The following is a 23,866-nucleotide window of genomic DNA, read 5'->3' as shown; positions in this document are numbered from 1 at the left end:
GGAGTAACTAGAGTGTTAGTTTTCGTTTTATTTTTCTTCCTAAACCTATAACAAATTAACGTATTTTAAAATGGTGATTTGTATCTTTCCTGTTTTGGTTGATTTGATTTTCATTTCATACATTTTCGAAATATAGAATTCAAGTTATTTTCAAAACGTTTTGTAAACCATTTGGGTGAAATGATCAGGAGTACCAACTACACGACACAGGGGGGCAGTAAAAAATCAGGATGAAATCAACCTTTTTCCATACTATATTTACATACAACTAAAATATTTTATGGAAAAACACAGATCAAAAAAATGCTCTTGAATTTTTCTGTCCTTCAAAGTTACAACTCGATAATATTGCCATTGAGGCTGTTAACCTTTCTGTCGCGGTAATTAATAAATGCATTTAAAGAGAAATGTCAGCCTTGACGTGGCCTGATGTATGGCGGCCATTCCCTTTTTCAAAAGCACGCAAGGGAGAAAGCACGGGTTGAGGATTAGTTCAATAGTGTACTCTTATCTCGTGGGATCTGCTGGGCCTTGATTTGTCAATGACTCTCTATTTTAAGATTTCCTTTTATGTGCACAGACCTTGAGGAAAAGCTCATCTTTGACCTGGCCGGCGTTTCTAGGTGAGAGGCTTTGTTGAAAAGAGAGACATGGGTGTTAGTGCGGATATACAAACGACAACATTCCCATGGAAATTGTGAATGGAGCTGATGTCTCTTGCGGGGGTGGGCTAGGTTACGTGCTATACGGGGGCGAGTATGGCGGGGTAGCCTAATGTGGCTGGCCGAGATGACTGCTGGGATTAAAAGGGGGGGCGAGAAGATGGGGTGAGGAAAACTTCCTTGTTCAAGATGGCCACCGCACAGGGGGGATGCAGGGGCGAGAAGGTGGGGTGAGCTTTATGTCCCCGTCAAAGATTGCCGCCACAGTAGCGTGACTTTCAGGTGTACCCAATAAATTGGTTTAAATGTTGGCATTGTGAGAAATTGATTTTTTTTTTGTTTTTTGATAAGATGAACAGTTTAATGTGTTGGTTTGAATAAGACGAAAAAAGTTGAAATTATAGGAGAAAAATATTTTGGGAGGATTTTATGAATTTGTCAAAACATTTAGAGAGTATAGGAGAAAATGAAAAACACATAGTAATTTAATTTTTGGGGGGGTTGATTGTGAAAATGAAATTTTTGGTAAGTGTTTTTGCAATCTAGCTCTAAGATGAAGATTTTACAGTTTATGACAGGATTCAACAGCTCATAAAATATAGAAGTTACAGAGTTGTTTTTATTTAAAGTTTTGAGATTTTTGTTGGTATTTCAAAAGGTGAAAATGATGAATGTTTGGTAAGATGACATTTTTGGCATTGATACAAACAACCTGAACAGTTTAAAATTGGAACATTTGGAATAAGTAAAAAAAAAAATGTAGGAATTACATAAGAACAGATTTAGAAATGAGAGGAGAAAAAAATATTAGTTTTTATTTTTGTTGGGGTTTTTTTCAGTGAAAAAGTAGAATATTTGGTGAGTGGAAATGATTTGCATTGTTGGAACATTTCATTTTAAGATGAATATTTTACAGCAGGACAGGCTCGAACAGGTCATATAGACAAGGCAGGCAAAAAAAAAAAGAAAAAAAATAAATTTTGAATTTTTTTGTTTGTATTGCCATGGTGAAAATGTTTAATATTTTTAGAGGGACTTTTTGGCAAGGGTACACATAATCTAAACACTTTAAAGGTACTGTGTGTAAGATTTAGACCGTTTGTAAAAAGGAATACATTAAATGATTGTAAATGTAAAAAAAAACTGCAAATGAATGTGTTCTTAATGACCAACAATATGTTTTAAATATAATCATAGGTCTCATTATCATATGATTTATGATGGGGGGGTGGCACTTCTCCGGAGGCGGCCATGTTTGTTATCGCTACGGACAATGGTAAATGCAGCACCTGCAGCACACCCAGCCATCCCTAATGAAAAACGGTCGAAATCTTACACACTACCCCTTCAAAGAAGCAACCGCTTGAAAAGGTGCTTTTTTTTTTCTCCCCGTATTTTCGTCTCTATTCATTTCACTGTGATGTTTTGGGCTGCTTTTTGGGATCTGGCGTTGCCGTGCTAACACGGAACCCTGAGAAAAATAATTGCACGCCGAGTTCAGCTGAGACGCATCTTTTGACACCTCATTTGCTTGGATACGATGAGTGGTTTGGGCTCTATTGTATCTGGAAAATTATTACCAATAAATAATAAGCACGCAGTAATGTGTGGGACTTGCTTGCTTTGCAGCAGTCCCATAGTAAAAATAAAATCAACAGAGGTAAGCGCATGGCAGAGGCTTTGGCGCATCACCGTGCGGGGACTCTTGGATGAGTTTGGAGAGGGGCTGAGCTACAAAAGCTGTCACTTGTACGCTCGGGTGCATGTAATAGCTCCACGTCAGCTAATTAGCCACCAAGCAGCTTGTAATGATGCAGCCACGTTTCGGAACAGTCATCGGCAGCTTCCCCCAAAGTGTTCACGCCACATTGAAGGGAAAAGAAAATGCAATTTGACCTACGGGGAACACACACAAGCTGAGCATAAAACAAAAGTCACCTAAAGGTCACGTTCTCTTCTCGAGCAACTCTCATCACACCTCGGTTATGAAAAGATTACGCTGGGGATCACTTGACACTTGCAACATTAATTAGGCCTGATTGATGCTTTGCAAAACTGCCCAAACCAGTTTGCATGTGCATGAACGCTTATAAAAACAGGTTAGATTTATTTAGCACCTTTCAAGGGGTCCGAAGTGCCCCATAAAGTTATTATTTTTTTTAGTACATATTACAGGAAGAGTAGCTGGCGTTAGCCACCAGGTAATAGGTAGCCACTATGATGGTGAACAGTGTGATGGGAGATCCTACAAAACATACAATTAAAAAAAAAAAAGATTGCACTTGTCACACAGTTTCAAATTCAAGTTTTGGGGATGCAGATGCACGGTTAATCATTCATTTTGCAGAGCATTAAATACATTGGTCTTAAAGTATTATTTTTTGTGTTCCTGGCCGACATTGTTCCAAGCAGGAAAGTCTATGCCAGGTTGATGATACATCAAGTGTATAGTATTGGAGCATTTTAAAAGTACTTTGTCAATGACAGACATTAAGTCAGCGTGCATTCAGATTCGATTTGCAAAACATTCGACCAAAATCTAAGGAGCATTGGTAGCTAACACTAATCGGTGCAAAAAGCTTACCTTCCTTCCCTGGCAGGATTGTGATGACGCAATTTACAAACGTCAGAAAGGCGAGCATTGACAACGTTTCTGAAATAGTTAGATAAAATGCACTTAGTTATTGTTTGCTGGGTCAGCACTTGTTTTTATACAAGCCATTAAAACGCCGATTTTACCGATTAGATCTGCGTCCCTCTTTCGGTGCCTCATCCTACCTCTCAAGATATAATACCTTGATAAAAATAATAATGATAATAATAAAAAACTACGGCTTTCAGCTCATTATATCTGCGGTAATGGTTCTGTGACTCAAACTCGCGCAAAACATACCTTAATTTACGAGTATTTTTGCTTTTACAAAGACCCCAATATTTACACTGAACTGGCCCTCAAAGGCCACCGTAATTCCTTGGCTAAAATACATTAAAAGCTACCTCCAGGGGCTAAAATAATAAACTCGCTTAATTTGAGTGTTTGGCATTTGGATTATAAATGAACGTGATGTCACCCGGAATAGAAATATTCCCAATCTATAACGTGTAGTGTGTAAAATGGACCATTTCAAAAGTACCTGAACGAGCCACTTCGAGTTACCGTGAATGAATGTCACGTGATCTGAGAGACGCTCCCGCGGTGCCTCCTGGGAATTGTAGTAGTAGCCGTGAGCTGAAAAGAAGCGAGTAAACTGCTGGCAAACCGATTGATAATTGTAAATATTTTTTTCCCATGATTTCAACATTATTTTCTTCAAAATTTTCACCTGTAGGCTCAAATGAAGCATGATGTCATAGTACAATACGGTTGGCCTAACAATAGGTACCCCAAAGTTTCATTTAATCACCACTAAAATATTCTTTGAAAAAAAGAAAAGCGTTGGATTATGAAGCTGTACGGGATGGGTGTACATACCATATAGTAGCCGAATCTCTATCTTGTCATCACTCTGGATCCAGAAGCATGATACAAAAGGTTTGGGGGGAAAAAAGCTTCTTATTGCATGTGTGCTTCAAAGGATTCACTGTCTTGTTTTGAATGTTGCTGGGCCCACAGATGCCCAGCACAATGCGGCTGTAACCTGCAGGCCGGTCGCATGCATAAAACATGGGCTTCGCTTTAGCCTGTCTCTTCATTTATGTGAATCGTGAGGAAGGCGACCCCAAGTTTACATGCATATTGTGGGCGCTGTAAAAAATTAATGATGTCACGTGCACACACTCCGGGGGCACTCAAACACAAAGATGTCAAAGCTAGTTTCTTGAGGATGCTTCCAGAGAAAATGAGCTGTGTACATTTACATTTGTATGTATCAACATGACTTCATCAAACTACAAGGAAAATGTAAATTGAGTTTAGGTATTCTATTGGACTACACTATTTTCTTTTTAAACAAAATGTTCTATGCAGAATCACTTAGCTAAATACTTGTGTTTATGCAACATGAATTAATGCCCCTGTAATCTTTGTTTGCAAGGCACATCAAGAATGTCTCAGGGTCAATATGACCCAGAGGCGTAATTAATTATCCAAACGCGTTGTAAATGGGTATAATCCAAATTGGTTATTTTGTTTTAACCAGTGAAATGTTTTCATTTCTCAATGACAACCATTATGTCTCAGGGTCAATATGAACTGGAGGTGTGTGCATTTATCCAAAAATGCCAATAATTTTGTTTTTTGATTGAAAACCCACAAAAACAAATGTAATACTTAATTTATACCTGTGTATCACTTTGTATTACTCAAATAGCAATATCATCCTTGATCATTTTGACCTGGAGTCATGTGTAATCCAAAAGTTTGAAAAACCTTTTTTGTTTGTTTGTAGTACTGCTAACTAGGGCTGCACGATTATGGCCAAAAGAATAACCACGATTATTTTGGTCAATATTGAAATCATGCTTATTAATCACGATTATTCATCATGTTTGGCCAAACATGTCCATCTATTTCCTACACAGCTAACTTCCTTGCTGAGTGCAAACCAATGAAAAAATAACCACACTTAGAACCAAGGACATTATTTACTTTTTGAAAAATTTTAATCAAATAGCAGTCAAAATGTCATTTTCAGTCAATGCCAACCGAATTTATTCTGGTTTTTGGCAAATAGGATTTTTCAAAATGGGTTTAAATTGACAGCTAGCACTGTACAGTAGATATTAAAAATCAGGTGAGAAACTCAACGCCATTTCACACTGGTGAAAAATATATTAGGGTGAGAAAAACAGTGGCTTTTTCATGCAAACCTGTGGGAAACATTGCCCCCTGGTGGTAGTAATAAAAAAGGTGTTTGACTTTTTGAATGTTAATATCTCAGAGAATCAGATTCATTAATCGTGGCAGCCAATATCATGATTGCGATTAACATTGGATTAATCGTGCAGCCCTATGTCCACCATAGGATATTTCATTGCAATATATTTTTTTAGCAATACATCTCCTATAATGCGCCATTAACTGCCCAAATTGTGACAAAACCATTGGGACATTTAGTGAACAATACAGCAAAGCCCATCTTCTTTTTATACTCCCCCACAATAGATTTAAAAGAAAAACAACACAAGCTGTGATTGATATTTATTCAGAAGCGCCGACGGCGCCGAAAACCAGTCCTTGAACCTTTCTGACGCACTTGTACACCTGGCTCAAAAAAAAATGAATTTGTTGTCATTTTGGACAGGCAGTCTTAAGTCCTAACTGCCAGCAAGCAAGCACAAGGTCTAGTTTACAAGCGAGCACTCCAAAAGTCAAACAGAGGCGGCGTCTTTGGCTTCATAGAGAAGGACAATGACATTTTTCTGCCTCTAACAAAGCCCATTTATTTTATGCTTTCTATTGGAAGCGCACCGTGATAACCTCTGCACTGCAAACCACCAACTGAGAGTCATTTGAGACAAAGAGCCGCATCCGTCTCCTTATCACCACATGCAGCCTCACCGCAAACGCAAGCACCCGACCCGGGCTATCGCCGCGCCACCCGTGCTGCTACTGATGCGGTTCTCTCTTGGGACTTCTTCAGCCATGCAGGACCGGCTCTTCTTTTGATAGCCTGCAAGAAATGATCAGAGAGAAACTCCAAGTACTCTGAGGTCGTTTTGACACGTTCAGGCGTCTTGAATGGGCTTAGTTGCCATTATTCCAAGACAAAACATGGTCGCCATGCAGAAATCCATTCATCTAGACTGACTAAAGAACATAACGTTCATTAGGGACTGAAAGAGGAGCATCAAACAACTGCAGCTCTGGTTTTGACCACAAGAAAGAGATGAGGACGTCTTACTGCAGTCCTCAAGGATTTACTCTAGTTTCAAGTCAGTTATAGAAAAGATTTATGCCACTGATGTATATATGAGCGAATGGCTTAAAGCAGTGATTCTCAAATGGGGGTACGAAGACACTTGTTGATGAGATTTTATGAGGGTTTCTGTGGGTATCAGCAAATCTAATGTATGACTTTAGAATTTTTTATTTTCAAATCAACAGCAAATTGATTAGAAAATGAAACAACTTATTGCTAAATTGTGTGATAGAGACTATGTAGCAAGGCATTTCTTTATTCAGGGCATATATTGTTATATTTAGGAAGGAAAACATGACAACAGTGACCCTAGCAATTGTCCAAGCGAGCTAGCAAGCAAACCTTTATTTGCTATATTTAGGGCCTATATTGCTATGATTAAGGATGACAAAAATTGACAGATTTTATACATAACCATTTTTTTGCTACATTTAGGGCATATATATCACTAAATTTAAGGATGAGCACAAATGTTGTCCTAATGTTAGCAGTGATACATGCAAGCTAACAAGCAAGAGCTACTGTGTGACGGGTTTGCAGGTATGAGCAAAGAGTGACAATATTGGTCCTAATTTTAGTAATAGTAGAAGTGAGCTAGAAAGCAAGGATTTTAAAAAAAACTCAATGGTCTTGATGACAACAACTGACAACAGTGGTCCTAATGTGAGCTAGCAAGCGAGCTAGCAAGCAAAAGCTACAGTATGACTTGTGTTGCCAACTTAGCAACCTTTGGACTATATTTAGGGCATGTATTGCGAGACTGTGTTTAGGAATGAGCAAAGAATGACAATAGGGGTCCTAATGTACCCTCAAGGGTCTCAATCGGGTGTTTGAAAACTTGAATATGAGCTCATTTGGGTTTTTTTTGCAATTGTTTACATGGCATTTATAAAACAGAATATTGCCAATATTTGTGTTTTAAAAGGCTGATTGCTGTATTCAAAAGCACCCTTTGTGTGACCTGGTGTTCGAAATGTGCTATTTAAATTAAACTATTTGAATAAAGCCTAATCAGAAACCCAATTTGCAATGCTGAAGACAAGAAAAAAGCAAAATTAAATTAGATTTGGTGCATTTTTCATGTATTAATAGGAATGGTTCTTTTTTTCATACCATGGGCATAAAGGGGATTTTCACCCCAGCCCAAAACAACCGCGTTATTTCCTTGCTGATGTCAAAGCCTTATCGGGACATATCGTCCTTCCATCTGGTCCATTTCGGCATCACAACTGAATAAAACGTCGAGTATCAGCCTTCATGGATTTCTGAGCAAACGTTTCTCCTTGTATCTCATAGTGCTAGTTGACTCCAAACCTTTCAAGTATCCCGTTCTTCTTTGGAGAGGTTCTCCAAACATAACCACTCACAGGTCCTTCCGCTGTAACAAAAAGGGATGGAAAAAAAAATGCAAGTGAACTGAGTCATCAGCGTGCTGAACATCAACGCACTTTTGCTCCCTGCTGACAAAAAGCTGCGGGCTTGAACAAACAGCCAACTCGTGTACAAGGTTAGGAAAAAAAAAGAAAAAAAAAAGAAGTAAGCCCCGGTACTCTACTACAAATGAGTGAGCTTTGGAAAGAAAGTCCCCTAGCATAAAAAAACCCAAGCCTCATCCGAGAACGTGAGCCGCAGTTTTCCTCCTGTATAATCATCATCATTTAGCACACTATGCGCAGCCTATGTTTACTGAGATATTAATCCGGGATAAACAAAGCTTTTGACAAAACAAATTAACATCCCTCAATAGAAAGCGCCGGCGCTAATGGAGCCTACCGAGACCGATATTAAAAAAGCGGATGAGGGGAGGGGAGAAGGTGCTGGGAAAGACAAAATTAGGCCCAAGGTGCCTAAACGGTGTTTCACCCCGAGCTCTGGAGATCAGCATCAGCACATCATAACACAGGAGCTAATTGTGGCGATTATGCTGGTAATTAGGTTGCAGATGAGGAGAGCTGTTTTCAGATAACGCCCATTCATTTGCTGTCAACTGACCAGGGCCGCGTTTCTGCCGAATATTGAGGGCTCCCTTGCAAATCCAAGTTATGTTCAGTCACGTGTGCCCCGTTGAATGGTGAATAATTCAGCAGCTTTTTATTTTTTAATATGCACTGCGCTATTAGTTTTATCTTTACTTTTTTTTTTTTTTTTTTTTTTAGCAACAACAACAAAAAATTATATGTTTGGCCAAGCGCTTCATTTTTGAATTATTTACAAGCTTCTTAGGTTCTGGAGCATATTATTAATATTAATCATTTCATATTAGTTATAAAGCATTTGAAAGCAAACCCTTCACTACCTAAAAATAAAAGAAAAAAAGAGAAAGCAATACTATGAGAATACATTTGAAAATGAACAAAATGGAATAAATTACTGTACACAAAGCATTAAGTCAAAACTACCAAAAAGAAACGTGAAAACATAAGAAAAAGGAACAATTTTGTGACAACTTTATACAACTATGAGAATATCATTGTGCTGAGGTTAGCACAGTCGTAATATAACAAAAATATAACGTTAAAGATGTATCAACCGCCTGCTTGAGGACATTTAATAATCAGGAACTACAGATGAGAAAAAATGAAAATTGACGATTTATTGCAGTTTTGAAGAAAATATTATTTGTAGGACTTTTGTAGGTCTTTTTTGGGGGGGCCGTTATTTATCAAAAGTATGAGGGGTATCGTAATGGGTATCAGTACAAATTTGAATACTACTGTGGTACTGGTACTGTTCTGTAAAACTGGGGTCGAACATCATCATCGTCATTTTGTAATAAAAAAAATGCTATGGGCATGAGGAAAAATTGTCATTTGTGGGCATAAATTGGGAATTTTGAAGAAAAACTTATCATTGTGAAAATTGTATATTAGGAGGATCAAGTCAACTGGTTAAATTCATTACATAACAGAAAGACATTGTGAGAGTAAAGTTGCAATATTACAAGGTAATTGTTGTAATTTTTGTGAGAATGAATGACCGGATTAAAATATTTTGTGAAAATAAGATCAAACTCTAACAAGAGGTCTATTGTAATTTTGCAAAATAAAGTTAGTTCTGTTCATCCGCAGTAAAACGAAAAATGTGCACTTTCCTAGCTTTGACATTGTTTGAACTGTTTCATGCTATTGCGTTCTACAGAACTTTATTTACTATTTTTAGGACCTAACAGAACGCAGATATAGAGCATCAAGGCGGAATCCTTTTCCTTGTTTGCTTTTAACCCTACCCATGAACCCCCAATGGGCTCTCTCCTGAGTGAAAAAGTCGAATGTCGCACAACAGCAGATGCATCTATTTCCTGTTCCCGCCACATAGCCGCATCTTCCACTTGGAAAAAAAAACAACACAAGGATGTGAGTTAGAAAAAAGGAAAAGCAATGGTAAGAATAAATCAAATGTGCATAAATATTTTAGAAACAGAAAACATCAAAAGAATAAATAAAGCATAGCAAAATGGAGATAAAGGAAGCCGAGAAGTTGGTCCGCTGGTAGAGGTCAGCGAGATTGCGGCTGGACTGCTTGTTCTCTCGCTTCCGTCCAGACAACTCATTTCTCTCAAATGGATAAGTCATCCAAGTACACAGAAAAACACACTCTAGCTTTTGTTTTTATCGCCCAACGACTCTTCCTTTTCCTTGCACTTGCACCTCAATGTGCATAATGCCTGAAATAACTTAAAACGTCTGACGACGTTTGAAAATATATTGTTGGAATAGAACAACTGGGAATGCAGGAAACACTCAATATAGTCTAAAAAAAAAAAAAAAAAAAAAGAAAGGTACAACAAAAACTGGACAAAAAAGCTCAATCTAATCATTCTTTGAAAATCAAATATACTCTAAAAAAACAATTACACTTATGGTTTAAAAATAAAAAAGCTAACAATAATATAAGCGGAAAATGATACTAATTCTAAACAAACAACTAAGGTAAAGCTGAGCATTTTTGATAATAATAATAACAAAATATCAAAAACCAAAACTCACTGAATTTGAAAGACAAGTCAAAATAAAAAAGGTATTAGAAAAAGAATAATTAAAATGAATGATAACAAATATATGAAAATTTATAACAAAGCATTCAAAAAACCATAAACAAACTAATGCTGTAATCTCAGTCCAAAACCTAAATAAAACTAAACGTAATTGAAATAGTCAAAACAAAACAAAAACATATTTAAACAAGGAAAGCGTAAAACCATCAACTCAGCTAAAGTGAAGCATTTTTTTAAGAATATGACTAAAAATCTAATTCACCTGTTGTGAAAAAGTGAATTCAAAAACAAGTCTAAATGTGATCAAATATGATATAGAACATGAAAAACTAGAAATAATATTAAATCAAATTACTATATTACTTTAATAACTGATTTTGAAAATGTCAAAATGAATAACATTAATATATAAGAGAAAAATAACTCTAAAGCTAAACATGTTGGAATATATAACTAATAAACTTGCACCTCACGTAACATGAATTTGAAAAACTTGTGTGAAAACAAAAGAAAACTATTAAACAAAGGCTCAGCATTTTTGAAAATTTAAGTCTAAATCTAAAATCTTCAATCTATAAACCAATTAAATCTAATTCTAACTAAATTGAATTTGAAAATTAAAGGTCCAAACTAAATCAAGTCAAAATAAATAAAAAATAAAATGACTTATGAATAAAAGAAACGAAATACAAATGTGCATTTTAGCTGTTTTTAACTTGTTTTATGAGGACCCCTAGTGGCCAGGAGGTCACACGTATCCATGGCGTGCACACGATGCAATACATTGTTCCCTCTATTTTATTTTGTTGCGTTTGTTCCTTATTTAAATTTTGTTTCTTTTGTCAAAAAAATATAATATGTATGTATATATATTATATATATATAAAATCTTTTTTTGTCTTGGAAGTAGGAAAAATATCAAGAAAAAAAGCAAAGCAAATAGCAATAGATATACTCTCAAATAAAAACCTAGTAGCAGAGGTTGAATTTCTTCAATTTATTTTTTGAATAAATAAAATGACTATTTTTTTTAATTGATCGGAATTAAAAGCAAGAAACATTGAAAAAAAAATAGCGACATACAGTAGAGCCGCAATCGAAAAAGTTATAGTCAACCACAGAAAATCCGTGATAGAGCCAAGCGAAAAAAACTAGAGTGGGTTACAAAGCTTTACGACACCGACCACAAAAATTTTAAGGTCACCAACTCTCAAAAAAGAAACATTTTATTTTCCTTTTTTTGTTGCAAGTACAAGAAGTCAATCCTCATTGCGTCTCTTAACGTTTGTTGCTTTTGATCACCCGGCCGTCGTCCCGTATTTATTTACACGGTAGGAATAAAGCGTAATCACGCTGCGGTTTTCGTATGTACACGTACGCTTATAGTGTCGTCGGTCACAACCACACACAGGAGACAAAAGTCCACTTGGGCTGGCTAGGCTCTAACACAGCAAGTACAGGAGTGGCGGGCGGGCGGGCGGGCGGGCGGGCTGGGGAGCGCGACACCCTCCCTGGGATGCAAATCCAAAGTCAACGAAACGAATACTCTCAGCAAAAAAAAACAACATAGCAAGGCAGTCATGTTTTGGAATGCCTAAAAAGCAAACAGGCAGAAGTAGGGCAGCGGGTGAAAAAGGTTCTGGGAGGGTGAACAGGAGGGGGTACCGCCACCTCTGATCCAGTAAAAGAAGGCAAATTCCTCTGAATGGTCTTCAATTGAAGATGGAGAACTCTTTTTGTCTGTAATGTTTAATAATGAGCACTTCTGGATATGCGTGTATGTGTGTGTGTTGTACTTTCTGTTCTTCTGGCTCAATAAAAGAGATTTTTGGCAACAATGAAGAGCTTTCCTGTGAGGCTATTTTTTTTTTTTTGCTCCTAACTAGACTCCACTGGTCTCCACGGCTAACTAGCAAATGATGGTCGGTACGAAAGGGTAAATAACTGAGCAAATAGAAAATGATAGTCTCCGGAAACATTACAGAACTTTTGTAGGAGAAAAGTTTGAAGAGATCCTAAGGGTGGAAGGGGGTCGGTACATTCAGAGTGCTGGACTTGGCCTTAAGGTACCAAAGGAACCGGGTAGGACTCGGCTTGAATCGATCCTTAAAAAGTCAAAGGCGTCTTCTGGGGACCTGAAGGTCACTCTGTTTGTTTCTTCTATTGGTTCAGTCAAAGTTAAGAGAGAGAAAGGCAACCAAACAAGCAGGAAGCGGAGGGACGCCGGGCTAGGAGGCAACTCCGGCCCGCGCTGGAGTCCCCGGACTTCCTTTCTTGGGTTCCGGTCACAGGCTGGTGACCAGCTGCATCTGTCCGTCGCCCTCGTTGTGGGAGGCCTCCTGAGCCTGGTGCGCAGGGTCCCCGCTAGGCCTCCTCGGCTGGGCCTGGTAGAAGGTCTGCATGGGGGCGCCGCGAGAGCCCAAGGCGGGCCTCCCGGAGCTGTAGTACAGTTCTTCAGGGGGCTGGGCCGAACGGGGCACCACCTCTAGGGGCTCGGGACTGCTGTCCGGGTAAGGGGAGTCTCGCAGGTTGGTGATGCTGGTGTACAGGGAGTCGTGGGCGGGCGAGTCGGGCGCTCTGTTGCCCGCCTGCCCGCTAGAACTCCGACCGCTGTGGCCGAGACTCTCGGTGAGGTCGGCCGTGTAGCTCTCGGACTCCTCCGGGTCGCTCTGGTAGAGGACGGACTGGGCTCGCTGCAGGAGGAGGGGCTCCTCCAGAGCTTTGTAGAGCAGCTCCACATCCTGCGGCGCGCGCTGCCTGCCGTCCCGCAGAAATTCATCGTCCTGGTCGCCCGAATCGGCTCCCCGGGAGTGGCCGCCGGCCGGGTTCCCGCACGCCCTGTCCCCGGCGTCGCCCCCGGCCAAGTTCGCCCCGCCCCGAAGGTTGTTGTGCACCAGCTCGGAGATGATCATCTTCTCGAAGGCCGCGGCGTCGGGCAGGTTCCGCCGGACGCCTCCGCCGCCCAGCGTCTCCGAGCCGCGCGGGTTGAGCAGAGGCGGGGAGCTGTCTCCGCCCCCGCCGCTAAGGAAGTCACAGCTTCCGCCGCCGCCGGCGCCCGGTGCACGCAAGGAGTAGCTGTTATTGAAGTTGCCGTTCAGCGGCAGCGTCTCCATTCCGCAGGGGTCGCGGGCCTTGGATGTGATCTCTGGATCCAAACACAGCAAAATAAGCAGCATTGACATTGAAGTCTGGGAAACAGAAGCACAAACGTAAGGACCGAAGACACTTACTTGGGTCTCGGAAAGTTCCTGTCCATCCAAGAGAATGGCATACGAAGCAGATATAATGGAAGACGGGAAGTGTCATTTAATGCAACATTAACTTGATCAATTCATTTTTAAAGATTTTTAAATGGCCACCATTAACAGAATGAAAAATCTATCAGACTCTTTTGCGTCTCCTTCTGGTTCTCAGGAATGAACTGCCCAATTCAAGCACTGAATTATGCCCGTATGGATATTGTGAAAAGTGAATATATATCAGTAAGTTTTGGCCCTTTTCAGGTCTCTATCACCTAATATCAGCTGCTTTTAAGTCTTTCAGGCTGTGGTTTCAAGGTGCACTTTGGTTTCAAAATAAATACAGTAATTCCCCTAATAAAAGTCACACTTTTGTATAGGACTCACACTTAATTTTAGGATGACTTTGCATAATATAGAAATACGCATGTGTGCGTCATAACACGACTTATGTGGCTGACGAATGCAATCTTCAAATGTTGTTGAAAAACAAAAAATACCGGGCCGCGCCAATAATTTTGGCTTTCATTTGTTGTGGAAAAAAAAATGTGTCCTGTACTAAAGGATTTAGAATAAATACATTTGTATCTGCTCAGTGGGCTCGGTGATGAGAGCGCAAGAACGTGCGAGGAATTCTCAGAAATGGGTGAAAGAAGGAATATATTGCTTTGGGAGTGTTTGGGAAGAGAAATTAATATTGTAAGATGGTTAAAAAGTTAAATGTCTATGACAAGGGTTCTTTGACAAAATCTGTCCAGCTTCCACTGTAGCAATGCTTTTTAATAGCCTTTTACTTTGCCCCTGCCAAGGAAGGGCAATTAGACATTCTTAATGAAGCACTCTCCTTCTTATTTCCTCCTCTAAAAACGTCTGCGGCTGTCAGGCTTTGACGTATTTGTCGGGCAAAGCGTTGAAATATTTAACAGAGATGCCGCCTCATATTTCAGTCACTGGGTTAAGGCCAACAAGTTTATTATTGTGAGACTGCACCGGCAATCAAGCTAGAAAGTCAAACGTTTGGTCGCCCAGGGTAACTCGAACGCACCTTATCCGGTGCTCGCTATGATACGATGTAATGTGCTTAACTGGTCTTCATTTTTCAACTTATACCTCTTTTTTTTTAATGCTATATTTTTAAAACTCTTTTTGAGCACATATTTTTGCTTTTAAACCAGTGGTTCTCAAATGGGGTACTAGTGCCCCTGGAGGTGCATGAAGGAACTTCAGGGGGTACGCAAGATTTTAAATCAAACAAACATGCACAAATCCTTTAAAAATAATTATTGAATCAAATGTTTCTGGAAAATATAAGGTCATAAAACAAATGTTATGTTTAGTAGGTTATTCAATTTCATTATTGTAAAAAGACAGATTTTCCCCCACAAAGAATGGCTCGACCCAACTTGTCATGTGTCACCTCTCGTTACCTGTCAAGTTAATGGTTTATTTTTGCGAACAGATCTCTACTGTAATCCCAAAAGAGGCTAATTTATGTTGAATATTTTTCTATGGACAAATATTGATTTAAAATTAGTTTTTTTTTTAGAACAGGTCCAACACCTTATGTTGATTTTTTTAGTGGACAAATATTGAGCTATAATTAAGTTTTTTTTTTCGTGAACAGATTTCTACTGTGGCCCCAAACAGGATTTTTTTTTTTTTTTTGAGAACTGGTCTGACACTTGATTATTAAAAAATATGTATTAAGAATTAAGTTATTTATTTCTGATACAAGATTTTTCCATGATCCAAAAGATGACACTTTAGGTTGATTTTTTTTTTTGTGTGTGTGTGGACCAATACCAATGTAGTTTGAAAGGACTTAACATTTAATAAATCAGGCACTAATGGCATGCTTTATTTATTTATTTTTTGTTTTGTACTGTTTAACGGGTACTTGGATGAAAATATATTTCAAAGGGTGTACATCACTGAAAAAAGGTTGAGAACCACTGCTATTAACCACAGGGCTCAAAGCACGAGAAAAAAAAAAAAGAAAAGCTTCCACTCCAAACTTTACAGTACATGTTGCATTATATGTTGTAGTCATATAACGCACCTTTTTGAGACATTTCTTTACTCTAACACTTGAAATATTTAAAAAGAAAAAAAACATATCACAAAGTACTCAGGATTAAACGACTATACTCTTTAGAAAGATACAGTTACATCTTTGGCATTGAATGAGTACAAACTGATGATGGATTTCAATAAAAGAAATAGATTTTTATGCTACATTCTTGTTTGCATTCAAGCCGATTCATTCTCCTGCTTAGCAACGGGACAAGTGTTCCCCTTGTGATTTCTGGCAGGCAAAGTCACGGCGAAACTTCACTCATCAGATTGCCATTCGAGACAAAGCCAGATGGCAAAGTCAGGCTGTTTGTTTTGCGCAGCCTGCTTGGATCCGTTTGTCAGTTAACGCACAGCACACACGCAGAAGGCAACACAACATTTCTTTTGTCGACTGGGGAGGAAAATGAAGAATGACTTTCTTCCGGGGATGTTTTTAAAGCAACACTGAAAATTTGTTATCCGTAATTCGATTATGCGGCGTGCAAAAGCAATAATAGTGCAAAAATAAAGAGGCGAAGGCTCTCATTCGCTTTGAATGAGCTCTTTAGGAACGTCTATAAAATACAAAATATCGGGGCTATTGTTCTCATATTTTCTCAACATGAATTGGGTATGCGTATACATGTGGGGGACAATCTGTCACAGTTTATGGAAGAATTGTCGTTAAACCTAGAAAGCATAACAACCAACGAACCAATGATTACATCCATAAACTAAAAAAATGTTGTGCAGGTCATTCTAATATTTTCAAAGTATGATGTGTGGCTTAAGAATGGAAATAGACCCCATATTTGAGACATATATATATATATATATATATATGTATATATATATATATATATATATATATATATATATATATATATATATATATATATATATATATATATATATATATATATATATATATATATATAAGAGAGAGAGAGAGAGAGAGAGAGAGAGAGAGAGAGAGAGAGAGAGAGAGAGAGAGAGAGAGAGAGAGAGAGAGAGAGAGAGAATAATCCATTTTGACAAAAGCAGGCTTATGTCCCAGAGATTAGTTTTGAGTTTTTGGTGAAAATATGAAATTTTGAAAGAAACGTATATAAACATAGGGGAATAATCAATATATTATTCGACTAGGGATTAGTAGATGACGTGCACCATTGAAAGATGAATGTGGCAAATCTTTAAACACAATTTTCTCCAAAGTAGGGATTTTATCTCTGCAAAATTGAAATTGCTGTAACTTTGTTGAGCTACCTCCATGTATTATGTATTATTTTAAAGGGAACTAAGTGTGAATAGCAATTAGATACAGGCGTTTGTGTGTGTGTTTTTTTGGTCAGTATAGAGAAACCACCTGAGGTTGAATTCTCATTTTCTTTTTTTAAATGTTATTTTCTACAAACTTCATGTACAAAGGGGCCAACCTGTGGAGTTAAAGACGCCGGGCGAGGGTGGGGTGAAGCTCTCAGCTAGCAGCGTGTTGTAAGGTGACGTGCCACTGCGAGTCTGCAGCACCGGGTTGGCTAGTAGGTGGTTGCCCATGGCTGCTGTAATAAAACAACAACAAAACGTTCACATGCATAATCATAAATGGCCTCTTTGCATCGAACGCATGCAAATCAAGCCCAGTCGACGGCGCTGGGTAATAACATATCTGAAATGACACAAATGTTTACAGTTGCTCCAAACGGGGCTGTTTTAGTTACAGCGGTGTTTTATGGAGTCATTTCACAGCCTCCTGATTGTAACCTTTGAATAAAAATTTGAAAAAAAAAAAAGCACAATGGAAAAGCAAAGTTACTATTTGCTGTTATTGCCTTTTGTTTCCCTTTGGCTCTCAACAGTGCAAGACAGGAGCGAGGGGAGGTGGGTGGGGGGGCAGTAATGCATGCCATTATGTAGTCCCGGAGTGCAGCCATTGAAACACAGTTAATTTTACACGGGAAATGTGAATGCCACCAGAAAGACAAATAGAAGTGAAAGCGCGGGGAGGATGTTGTGCAAAAGGCCGGAGGCAGGCGCGAACAGAAATGCCATGAAATTAAAAACAGGACAGCATGACGGAGCGCGCGCAGACCCTAAGCGCGGGCTGCAGGTACCCCAGCCTTCATCACGTGGAAAATAAAAATAAGCGATCACGCTCGGCTATTTATTCATCATTTCCCCTCCTCCTTCAAAGCCTCTGGCAGAGCTCGTCGCCCGCTTTCCACTTTCGCCGACTCGTTCTCTTATGTCGCTTCAACCGCGTTTTCATACTTCCTCTTCCAGATTTTTTTTTTTCTTTTTTCACGAAGAGGCAAACACCACCAAATTAATGTGGATATGCTCACTGTGACGTCCTCTTAGGAATACCCGAGCTACCAGATTGAAGTGGGGAGAGAAAGTAGGGCAAAGGAAATCATTTGTGCGTGTGTGTGTGTGTGTGTGTGTGTGTCATGTGCACCTTGCTTCCAGGACACACTAGAAAATTGTTGTGCGTCACAGACACAGTCATGTGGCAAACTCAAAGACGCGAAGAAGCTTCTTAATTGGTGCTCTGTTTTCGTTGACTGTGGCGGGTAAATAACATTCAATCCATCTATTTATTTATTCTTTTTAATGATTACTATTAAAACATTTGGGCCACAGGTGAGCTGGAGTCTGTGCTTGTCTTTTCCTGTCCCCAAAAATCATAAAAAGGATGTCACATTGATTTAAAAAGAATATTCTTAACTTAATGTTAGCTCTGTAGCATGCCATGCATTTCGCTCTCAAGAGTGCCACTAATCTGAGCAATAAGAAAAAGATTATTTTCCCTTTTCTTAGAAGCTATTCTGATTGTTCATCGCTTTATTTATATTTGCGCTCCTATGTTTACATACAGTACTGAGCTAATGTTAGCTCTGTAGCATGCTATAGTAATACATTTCTCAAGTGAGTGCCATCAATCTGAGCAAAAAAAAAAAAATCTACCACACCTCTTTTTTAAGGAATTTACCTATTGAAATAACATCACAGCAACATTTCACACCTTTAAACGGGCATGAAAGAAGAAAAAGCCCATTTTATCAATCACTACGCCCTAGTTAACGAACATAGATGCGTTTATTGACCAGTCGTAGCACGTGTGACGTCACGACGAAAAGCTCTTTGTTCTGGTTCCTAAAATGGTTCCAAGCTAACCAGCTTTTGTGACAGGCTCCTAAATTTCCATCAGCGTGCTTTTCTCAAGTGTGACTGGGTGCAATGGAGGCAAAACTCACCACGGTTGAGCGTGGGTGTGCTGTTGATATCCCCCGCCATGAAGGAGGACTCCGTTTGCTTCCGAACCGTGTCGTTCCACATGCGGCGGATCCGACTCTGGAGGAAACGTGAAAAAAAGAAGAAAAAAAAAAAGAAGTAAGCGGTGGTGGTGGTTTGGGGGGGCGGGGTACTTTCCTAGCCCTGCGGGGATGCTGTAATCACAACTGCAGGGTTTACTATAAGCCACAAAGAAAACAAGATGCATAAAGAGATGACTACAAGACAATGTCATGTCATCAAGAGAGGGCCAAATAACTGGAAGATGTGCCAGACATGATTGCAGCAGCAGATATGGCCCCATTATGAACAACACTGTTTATTGCCTGCTAGAATTATTCATGTCTCTGATGCTGTGTTTTGCCTTGTTGTCTTTTAGACAAAAAGCAGATAACAGACCAAAAACTTGTTTATCAACGAAAACGTCTTGCTCAAACATAGACACACACACGTGATTATCATTCAACATGCTTGAAAATAGTGGCTCTCAAAGAGGGGTCCGCGGACCCCCGAGGGTCCCTGGCCTGACTGCAGGGGGTCCGTGAAATAATTTGGATTTTATATTAAATTGTGTAAGTATTCATCACTCAACCTATTTACCTCATTCAATGCCGGGGACGTATTTTCACATTCACTTTTCTTTTTAAAGGGACAATGTGTAAGATTGAGACCGTTTTTCATTACGGACAGCAGGAGGTGCTGGAGTTACCATTGTCCGTAGCTATAACAGACATGGCAGCCTCTGGAGGAGTGCCACCCCGCCTGTAACTTCATTTAATGGTAACTAGACCTACAAATACATTTAAAACATACTGGTGGTCATTAAGAAAAGATTTATTTGCAAGTTTTTGAAATTTATCATCATTTAATCGATTCCTTTTTAATGAAAAACAGTCTGAATCTTACACATTGTCCTTTTAAAAGTCCAGACATTCAATCCCAAATACTTAAGTATTAACTTAATACTTAAGTGTCTGGAAATTAAAGTACTTAATGTACTTAATTATTGATTGTAGGGACGCGTAAAAGCAAACATGAAAATACGTCACTGGCATTCAATGAGTTAATATTTTTTTAAAAATGTTATAATTTTTAAATTCGTCAACATGTGTTTGGTGTCTACAATTGCCTGCTAATCATGAGCTTTATATTATAATGCTGTTTTTGACTAAATAATTGGAAAATTACAGTTTGTTATAAGGAGGTGTGTAATTTGGAATTTTTATTTTCTAAACTCGAAAGTAACAGTAAGTAAGGTAACAAATACTTGTCAAATTGAATCTGTTGATGAAAAAGGGGCACTTAATGTTTTAATTTTAATAACACTAAGACATTTTGAATTTTACGTTTTTTGTTTAGTTAGAATCGAATCACTCAAATTCAAATGAAATTCAAATTCATTTGATTTATTGCCCAGCAATACAGCGTCAAGTGTCGTAAAGTGTCATATCCCAGTGAGATTGTGTTGGTGTACCTAATTTAGTGGCAAGTCTAGCATTTAAGTTAAGTGGCTTGATTTTTCCCAACAGTGCTTTCAAGCATGAAAAGTACGTGTATATTTTTTTTTTTCCTGATTTACAGTGCTATTTATCCTGTTATGACTCAAATTTGCTTGCAATAATAAAGCGGGTCCAATCCATTCCATTTCAGGTGAAACCAGAAAAACACCAGTAAGAGCCACTTTTCATTTGCCAACAATTTCCGAGCTCAGCGGGGGAAGGATGACGCCCGGCGGATGCGATAAAAGGAGGGGGGGAAAATGAAAGAGTGAGCGAGCGCCTAGTGCAAAAAAAAAAAAAAAGAAAGAAAAAGTGTCTTGCCTGCACCTGTCTGTGAGCCGCCGCGTGGCGAGCTTGGCTGCCGCTGTAGTAACGGTTGTTGGCGCGAAGGCCGGAGTTCTTGACGGCGCCGTGGGAGCTGCTGGTGGACGCTCGGCTGCAGCAGTAGGAATGACGCAGGCACTTACTGTACTCCTTATGGACCTGCGACACACGGGCAGAAAATAACTCAGATGGACACGGTGGTGGCAACTGGGAACGCGGTGTAAATGTAACCATAACAAGTACCTTTTTCTGAAGAGCGCAGTGGAAGATGAAGATGAACATGCCCTGGAAGGCGTTGAAGGTGGTGAAAAGGTACGCCATGATCAGCGAATTCTCGTTGATGAACATCAGGCCGAAAGCCCACGTCAGCCCCAAGAGGAACAACAGCGTGATGGCGCCCAACACCCACGACCTGGAAGACAACATATCTAAATTTCCGTAACATCAATTTCATGCTACAAGCCCCTACTATTGAAGCATTGGTTTGGAGGTTGAGCTTCTATTTTATTTGCCACCAGAGAGCACTCTCCACTATTAAACATAACCATGTGTGTTACCATTGTGTTGATGCAGTATTTCAACAATCCGGGTACGTCAGTGTTTAATTGAAAATGTGCTCTTATTTCTGAACGTGGTGGAGAGTTCAATCTGTGTTGAGGGCAGTTTGGAAAAAAAACACATGCTTTAAATAAAAACTAATTTAAATGACTTACATGTACCATCTTTCTGCATAAAAATCTGATGTTACAACCTGTGGTTTATAATCTAGAGGGGTTTATAGTCCAACAATATGGTACTTTACTTGTTTTAAAATGCATTCAAATTTTACAATCTTTTTGTGATGAAAATTCAACACTTTTTGTCCCTTTGATAGGAGTTTTAAAGAAGGCTGTTTTAAACTTTTGCAGGGTTAAATTATTTTTACTCTTATGTGAAAAAAATAGTAGTAGATGGATGTATAGAGAGTATGTCAAACCAGCCAAATAACAGCTTACTGAGCTGTTTCGACATACACTCTGTAATTGTCCTTTCTCATAGAGAATACACAACAAGCTTGTGAGACTTCCTATACTGTCTGTCTAAATGTGCTTCTGCACCATTTATAGCGTTTTGCAGTGTGTCAGCATTAAGCTAATAGACATTCAAGACAAAGTTATGGGATAATCTTAAACATTCAAAGTGTACCTTTCTAATTTTAGCTCTCAAAACGTTTTTGCTTTGTCTTAGCTTCAGGCTAGTAGGCATTCAAGGCAAATTTATGTGATTATATTAAATATACAAAATGTAACTTTACAGCCTTTGGGTTAGCATTAAGCCAGCAGACATTCAAGGCAAAATTACGAGAGATTGTTAAGTATTCAAAGTGTACCTTTCTAATTTTAGCTCTCAAAAACATGTTGCTTTGTGTGTTAGCGTCAAGATAGACTTTCAAGGAAAGGTTTTGTGAAGATTTTAAATATATAAAATGTACTCTTACAACTTTAAACTGTTGAAGGTAATTTATATGGTTTTAGGGGGAATTCAAGGATGATCGACATATATTTTTGAAAATAAATAAATAAATAAATAAATAAATGACGCCAAGCACTGAAACCACAAAAACCGATGAAGGATCACTATATTCGGGTTTTCTATGAGGAAAAACTTTAGAATTTTTAACTAATCTGAAGACTTCGGCCTCGTGTTTGTTCAGAGAAAAAAAACCGAGACTAAACTAAAAACTTGAGCCGAAAAGTCCATCTCACTTGATGCTATCCAGACGGCTGGAGTCAGGCTTGAGCGCCGACGAGTTTCGAATCATCTTGTGTAAAGTGATCATCAGCAGAATGAGGTTGAGCTAAGACAAGAAAGAAAAGAGAGAAAGAGCGATCAAATAAAAGTGCAGCGGAGCGTGGGGCAAAACGCCCGCCTTTGCACTTTCCATAACCTCAACCCAAGCGCCGTGAGATCGTCCTTGATTGCGCAATATCAAGAGAGAAAGAGCCATCACGCTGGCAGAGAGTAAAGCTAATACCATAATAACAAATGAAACGGGTCCAATGAAGCTCCAGATGAAGTAGTTATCCACCCGCAGCCAGCATCTGGAGTGGCACACAGAGGAGAAGGGAATTAGACCGAAGTGAGCTCAAACAGTCACGCGCATTATTTGTCTGTCTCGGCGGATTACTACGCTGAGGCTAATCATCAGGCTTTTTGGCTAAATGTGTTCATGGAGGCCGGTCTGCGGGGAGGCGCTGGTTATTACACTCCCAGCAAGGAGTACTTCTCAATCAGCGGGTGCCGAAAAAGAAGTGGAAAAAAAAATACAAGCGGGCCCGTCTCAGCACGTACGCTTTCTTGGTCCCGTAACTCCTGTAGTCGATGGCCGCCGAGATTCCCACCACCAGCGCGGGGAAGCAGTAGCCGCACAGGTAGTAGTATTTTTTGCGGGAGTACTCGCTCTCAAACACCTCCACCAGCATGAGATAGAGCTGAACGCCCTCCAGACACATCCACGAGAAGGCGGCCAAGAAGAAGAAATGCAGGAGCCCGGCCAAAATGGGACAGGCGATCTGAAGCCAGGGCGAGATGGAGGAGAAGGGAGGAAATTCAGGTGAAGAGGACACAACAGAAGCAAAGCTATTAGCGAGCGCAGCGTTTCTCAAAGTGGGTACGTGAAACAATTTGGAACCGATTTAGTTGATCTTTTAACAGTTACAGATTTGTGCAATGTTTCGTCTTTGTTTTTTGGCGCCACCTCTGGCCGCTGTTGATAGTGCATTTTGTGGTGGGGAAGGTGTTGCTGCCAGTGCGCACGCGTTGTTCCTTCTCTTTGCGAGATCTGGCCCACGGGTGTCTGTGAGTTGTGTTTCCTTTGTTGGAATGATGTCATTTATTCTAACATGCCCAAAATGAGTTTGTTGGTCCAACTTGTGACTGTAGACAACACGCTAGCTACTGT

General features: G+C 39.4%; 2 protein-coding genes across 12 annotated transcripts in view; both read right to left on the bottom strand.

Annotated features, from left to right (window-relative positions):
* Positions 1-3,591, bottom strand: part of LOC148410393 (uncharacterized) — a 58,187-nt gene extending 54,596 nt beyond the window's left edge. For 2 of the 3 annotated variants that reach the window (XM_088437426.1, XM_088437424.1), the window contains exons 1-2: positions 3,402-3,523; positions 3,247-3,315 (exon numbers count right to left, since the gene is read on the bottom strand). The gene's annotated coding sequence lies outside the window, so the exon portion shown is untranslated. Of the gene's footprint in view, positions 1-3,246; positions 3,316-3,401; positions 3,524-3,555 lie in introns of those variants that run through there. The other variant, XM_088437425.1, reaches the window with a different exon arrangement.
* Positions 3,592-5,972: 2,381 nt separating this feature from the next.
* adgrl1a (adhesion G protein-coupled receptor L1a) overlaps positions 5,973-23,866 on the bottom strand; it is a 262,467-nt gene continuing 244,573 nt past the window's right edge. For 3 of the 9 annotated variants that reach the window (XM_088436410.1, XM_088436409.1, XM_088436413.1), the window contains 9 exons: positions 23,257-23,477; positions 22,940-23,006; positions 22,671-22,762; positions 21,169-21,337; positions 20,923-21,084; positions 19,066-19,162; positions 17,248-17,370; positions 13,748-13,765; positions 11,726-13,662 (listed from right to left, as the gene is read on the bottom strand). In XM_088436410.1, coding sequence (XP_088292536.1) covers positions 12,803-13,662; positions 13,748-13,765; positions 17,248-17,370; positions 19,066-19,162; positions 20,923-21,084; positions 21,169-21,337; positions 22,671-22,762; positions 22,940-23,006; positions 23,257-23,477 — 1,809 coding nt within the window. In that variant the 3' untranslated portion in view covers positions 11,726-12,802. Of the gene's footprint in view, positions 6,275-7,470; positions 7,902-9,203; positions 9,851-11,725; positions 13,663-13,747; positions 13,766-17,247; positions 17,371-19,065; positions 19,163-20,922; positions 21,085-21,168; positions 21,338-22,670; positions 22,763-22,939; positions 23,007-23,256; positions 23,478-23,866 lie in introns of those variants that run through there. The other 6 variants (XM_088436411.1, XM_088436414.1, XM_088436417.1 and 3 more) reach the window with 5 other exon arrangements.

This window comes from Hippichthys cyanospilos, chromosome 16 (genome assembly GCF_059441005.1).
Source record: "Hippichthys cyanospilos isolate Australia breed blue-spotted pipefish chromosome 16, RoL_Hcya_1.0, whole genome shotgun sequence".
NCBI lineage: Eukaryota > Metazoa > Chordata > Actinopteri > Syngnathiformes > Syngnathidae > Hippichthys > Hippichthys cyanospilos.
Note: the sequence above shows the minus strand (reverse complement) of the source record. Positions and strands in the feature narration are given on the sequence as shown.